Source organism: Protobothrops mucrosquamatus, unplaced genomic scaffold, assembly GCF_001527695.2.
Source record: "Protobothrops mucrosquamatus isolate PMUCROS unplaced genomic scaffold, P.Mucros_1.0 scaffold28, whole genome shotgun sequence".
NCBI lineage: Eukaryota > Metazoa > Chordata > Lepidosauria > Squamata > Viperidae > Protobothrops > Protobothrops mucrosquamatus.
The window spans coordinates 1,679,835-1,685,794 of NW_015386413.1; the positions used below are offsets into that span (position 1 = coordinate 1,679,835).

General features: G+C 40.3%; 1 protein-coding gene across 1 annotated transcript in view; it reads right to left on the reverse strand.

Annotated features, from left to right (window-relative positions):
• MTRF1 (mitochondrial translation release factor 1) overlaps positions 1-5,385 on the reverse strand; it is a 15,250-nt gene extending 9,865 nt beyond the window's left edge. Inside the window, exons 1-4 of the mRNA XM_015811079.1 lie at positions 5,347-5,385; positions 2,743-3,170; positions 2,120-2,211; positions 299-380 (exon numbers count right to left, since the gene is read on the reverse strand). Coding sequence (XP_015666565.1) covers positions 299-380; positions 2,120-2,211; positions 2,743-3,154 — 586 coding nt within the window. The 5' untranslated portion in view covers positions 3,155-3,170; positions 5,347-5,385. The remainder of the gene's footprint in view (positions 1-298; positions 381-2,119; positions 2,212-2,742; positions 3,171-5,346) is intronic.
• Positions 5,386-5,960: the final 575 nt, after the last annotated feature.

Below are 5,960 nucleotides of genomic sequence, written 5' to 3' on the forward strand. Positions count from 1 at the left end.
TCTTGAATGAGGGGGGCCTTATTTACCACGGACCTGGCATTACACAGCATCAGTCGGTGATCCCGGGGCCGGGGATCTAAGATCCCTGGGGGTCGAGTTGAGTCCTGAGGACCGGAGCACCCACAAGCTTGTAAGCAGCGTGTGCGTGCTCCCAAAACCCGATATGGTCCTCTGCTCCTGCCATATCTGCCCCTCCCACTGACCGTACCTATCACAACACCCTCCCCTGGTCCCCTGGTTAATTGTTCTCACTGTCAGGAAGTTTCTCCATAGTTCTAGGTTGCTTCTCTTTGCTCACCTCCCGTCGTCCTGCCCGCTGTGACTTCTAAAAGGACACCGTTTTCGTCATATTTGTCCCTTGGCGTTATCTTCTCGCAGAGCTGAAGACAGAAAAACAAAAATCGGTTGACAAATAAGCTTACAGCTCCATTCCGACGGTGTTTGTAACTTCCGTTTCGGATCTTAAGAGGTCCCTTCATAGTTACAGGGGGTCCTCGGCTTACGACCGCAACCCAGCCCAAAATTTCTGTGACTAAAATGAGATATGGGTTGCATTTGCCCCATTTTAGGACCTTCCTGTCAAGTGAATCGCGGCAGTTGATAAGTGGGTAACACGGTTGTTAAGTGAATCCGGCTTCCCCCACTGACTTGGCTTGTCAGAAGGTGGCAGAAGGGGATCACGTGACCTTGGGACACGGCAACGGTCATAAGTACCAACCAGTTGCCAAGCCTCTGGATTTTGATCGCGTGACCAAGTGAGGATGCTGCAAAGGTCGTTAAGTCTGAAAAATGGTCATTGTACGTGCTCCATCACTGGGGGTTTTTAAGAAGAGATTGAACAAGCATTTGTCTGAAATGGTGCAGGGTTTCCTGCCTGAGCAGGGGGTTGGACTAGAAGACCTCCAAGGTCCCTTCCAAATCTTCTATTCTATTCTGTTCTGTTCTGTTCTGTTCTATTCTGCATTCTATTTCTATTCTATTCTATTCATATTCTATTCATATTCTGTTTCTATTCTATTCTATTCTGCATTCTATTTCTATTCTGCATTCTATTCTATTCATATTCTATTCATATTGTTTCTATTCTATTCTATTCTATTCTATTCTATTCTATTCTATTCTATTCTATATTTTCTATTCTATTCTATTCTATTCTATTCTATTCTATTCTATTCTATTCTACTCTACTCTACTCTACTCTACTCTACTCTACTCTACTCTATTCTATATTCTATTTCTATTTCTATTCTGTTCTGTTCTATTCATATTCTATTCATATTCTGTTTCTGTTCTATTCTATTCTGCATTCTATTTCTATTCTGCATTCTATTTCTATTCATATTCTATTCATATTCTGTTTCTATTCTGTTCTATTCTGCATTCTATTCAGTACTAGCTATACCCGGCCACGCGTTGCTGTGGCTCAGTCTCAATGCACCATTGTGCATTCATCCCAAACAATAAGTTTGCATTTCTGCAATACTTTTCTCGTGCCGGATGCTTTGGAAATGTTGCACGTGGGAGTTTCAATGAATTGCATGTTCAATGGCAATTTCAAAGCGTCCAACAGATGGCGCTGTTTTTTTAAAAAAACATGTTTTTACCTGTCACAGGTGTGACATCTATATAATAGTAGGTATATAAAAACATGCGCGTATTCGAATGTAACGTTGTGTCAAAATTTCAAAGCAATCGGTGAAGAACTTTCGGAGCGTTAAGCTTTTGAACAAACGAACATGTACATTTTTATTTATATAGATTCTATTCTGTATTCTATTCTATTCTGTATTCTATTCTATTCTGCATTCTATTTCTATTCTATTCATATTCTGTTTCTGTTCTATTCTATTCTGCATTCTATTTCTATTCTGCATTCTGTTTCTATTCATATTCTGTTTCTATTCTGTTCTATTCTATTCTGCATTCTATTCTGTATTCTATTCTATTCTGTATTCTATTCTGTATTCTATTCTATTCTATTCTATTCTATAGAATATTCTGTTATCCGTTTTTTTTTTCCTTTTTGGGAAAGTGCATAAGTTCCCATGAGCAGTTTCAGCTACACAATACTCCTGACATTGCAGACCACAACAGCTGGGCGCAGCTGGCTTCTGCTCACCTCCAGATAGAGTCCTTTAATCTTCTGGTTCGTGCTTTCCTTCTCCTCCGTAGCAAGTTCTAGCAGAGGTTTCTCCTCTGATTTAGTGAGCTCTGTAATCAAAGGGCAGAACAAAGGAAACAGAAAAGAGAGGAGTAAGTTATTACTACACGTCTGAAACTCAAGAGATGGGGGAACGGTTCCCTTAGATGTAGTGGAGGCAAAGAAATTGTGGGGCTTCCCCAAAATGAATGCCAAAAAAAAAAAAAAAGTTCTATACAGGCTGTCCTCAACTTACAACAATTCATTTAGTGACCAAGGTTACAACAGCACTGGAAAAAGTGACTTACGACCGTTTTGCACAGTTACGATCTTGGAAGCATCCCCGTGGTCACGTGATCAAAATTCAGAGGTTTGGCAACTGGCATGTACTTACGACGGTTGCAGTGTCCCGGGGGGGTCACGTGGATCCCCTTTTTTGACTTTCTGACAGGCAAAGTCAACAGGGGAAGCCGGATCCAACAACCGTGCTGCTTAATTTAATAACTGCCATCGTAAAAGCTCACTTAACAAATGTCTCGCTTAACGACAGACGTTTGGGACTCCATTGCGGTCGTAAGCTGAGGACTACCTGCACACTGTACCTGTACACATTTTTTCCAGTTCCTGAATTTGTTTTTCAGCCTCTTGAATTTCTTGAAATGTCTCCACAAAGGGGGACAACTCAGCCCGCCGTTGACCGAGGTCCCGCCTCTTAAATTCGTTAACGGCGCAGGTGCTCAGCAACGCATCGATCCGTTCGTATTCCCGCTTCAACGTCTGCAAATACTCCTGCAAGGGGCCGCGGTCCCAAAGCATCCCCAAGGCCCTGGGGCTGGCGTGGAAGGTCCTCGCAGGTGCGACAGCCCCCCACCATCCGCAGCCGTGCCGAAGGATTTTCAGCTCCACCCAAAGAGCCCTTTTTTTAGCAAGGGATGGGAGAGGGTCCCTCCGGGGGGGCTTGTGGCATTTGTGAAACAGGAATCTGAAAACAGGACTTGCTGGGTGAGGCTTCATCCTCGGGTTGAACCTTCTGGAATACACAAATAAAACCGTAGCAATTTTTTTTTTTTGGTCTTTCTTTCAACAGTGTTTATCTGTCTGTCTGTCTGTTTATCTAACTACCTAGTCTGTCTGTCTACCTGCCTGCCTGCTTGTCTCTGTCTGCCTGCCTACTACCTACCTGTCTGTCTATCATCTAACTGTCTATCCAGCTATCTTTCAGCTATCTATCTATCCATCCATCAATCAATCAATCATCTATTTATCTATCATTCGTCTATCTGTCTATTTCCAATTTTATCTATCTAATCTATATCTATTTATCTATCTATATCTTATCTATCTATATCTTATCTACCTATCTATATCTTATCTATCTATATCTTATCTACCTATCTATATCTTATCTATCTATATCTTATCTACCTATCTATATCTTATCTATGTATATCATATCTATCTAAATCTTATCTATCTATATCTTATTTATCTATATCTTATCTACCTATCTATATCTTATCTATCTATATCTTATCTATCTATCTTATCTATCTATATCTTATTTATCTATATCTTATCTATATCTGTCTATTTCCAATTTTATCTATCTAATCTATATCTATCTATCTATCTATCTCTTATCTATCTATATCTTATCTTATCTTATCTTATCTTATCTTATCTTTCTGTCTGTCTATCTATCTATCTATCTATCATCTATCTTCCATGCCTCTCTCTCCTCTCTCCTCTCCTCTCTCCTTCCCATCCATCTATCTATATCTATATCTATATCTATCTATCTATCTATCTATCTATCTATCTATCTATCTATCTATCTATCTATCCGAAATTACTTTAAAAATGTGATCCCCGGGTATATCCATGTTCAAAGTCAGTCAATAGACGTGAGCACCAGGGAATAAATAATTTAATAATAATAATTTCTATCTATCTATCTATCATCTATCTTCCATGCCTCTCTCTCCTCTCTCCTCTCTTCTCTCTCCTCTCCTCTCTCCTTCCCATCCATCTATCTATCTATCTATCTATCTATCTATCTATCTATCTATCTATCTATCTATCTATCTATCTATCTATCTATCTCCCATCTTACTATTTTTATAGACAACCCAAGGTGTCAAACATATCCAACACACTTCCCTCCTGTTATATTCCCCAAAACAGCAACCCTGTGAGGTGGGAAGGGCTGAGAATGAATAACTGGTCCAAAGTCACCCAACTGGTTTTCACGGCTAAGGTGGGACTAGAATTCCCAGTCTCCTGGCGATTGGCCCAATGTCATCCAGTGAACTTTCCTAAGGTGGGACTAGAATTCCCAGTCTCCTGGTGATTGGCCGAAGGTCACCCAGTCAACTTTCCTGCCTAAGGCAGAACTAGAACTCATGGCCTCTCGCTTTCTAGCTTTCAAGGAATTCTTGGGGTAGTAAATGAGACTAATATTATGAAATTGGAAGCCAGCGGAAGCCAGGCTAGGAAAACCTGTGCTTCTTCAACATCTGAAACACAGTTGCAAGAGGATTTGCAATACAAATAACAAATCAATACCATCATTTTCTCTTAGGTAATTTTTAAATTTCAAATAAAACACCAGAAGTTACATCTGAGGTGCTTGGTGATTTTCTTGCAGACGTTTCATTACCAAACTAGCTATAATCATCAGTGCATCATTTGACGTTACATAGTGCGATTTTGTGACATATGAATTAAACGAACAAAAATGAGCAGCATAACTCAATCTTAGGCATGCCATTAAGAAACGAACCCCTCTTTTCATTCCCCAGATTATTTTCAAATAGCCTAAAATAGTTGCCAGCACTCAAGACTGACAACTGCTTCCGACAACTGCTCCAGCCGAGCCAGGATCAAACCAAACAAACTGAAGAAAAGTTGCAAAACACTAGAGCCGCGTTTTCAAAGCAGGAAACTTTCAGAGCCCCCCTTAAAAAGCTGATTGCAAAGCGAGGTTATTTCTTCCTAAATTTATTCCTGGCAAAGATACGACTTTTGTTCCTGGCTTGCTAGATCCACCACCGTTCTGGTCCAAAAGCTGCAGAAAACAAACGCTTTTTTTCTGCCAATCTGTTTGCAAGCCACATGCAAATCCAGACAAACGGGCCCTGTATTGCAACTTTCATTTTTGCAAATAAAATAAAATAAAATAAAATAAAATAATTTCTATCTCTCACCTTGAAGGAAAACAGGTCCCCCACGGGAGCTGATGCCTGCTTGAATAAGGAAGCTGCGGAAGACCGAGCAAGGAAGTGGGAGAAAAACCACATTTCCCAGCAGCCCTCTGGTTTTGAACTACCACTCCCACAATGCTTAGCGGGAGATGCTCCAGTTAACCTCTACCGTGCCGCAACCTTATAAAACCCCGTAAGGCTTGCAAAAACAAGTGTGATTTAAAAACGTGGAGAGAATTTTCCCACGTTACTTTCTTTTGGGCCACAGCATTTTGCAATTTAGCTTTTTCCTCCTCTTTTAAATCTCCCTCCCTGTCTTTTCCACTCTTCTCAATTTTTTCCCCCCCCCAAAGGACTTGTTTTGGAGTGGTGGTAAATATGGGCTTTTTTTAAAAAAAAAAAGTGGCAGATTTAAGACGGCTGGACTTCGTTCAGCACTGGAGAATTCTGAGAGATGAAGTCCACCTGTCTGAAAGTGGCCAAGTTTTGAAAACACTGGTGTGTTTTTGTATTTCTTTTTAGAATGTTATAATGATGATGAGAATAGACGACTAGACTAGACTAGAATAATGAATAGAATAGAATAGTGAATAGAATAGAATAGAATAGTGAATAGA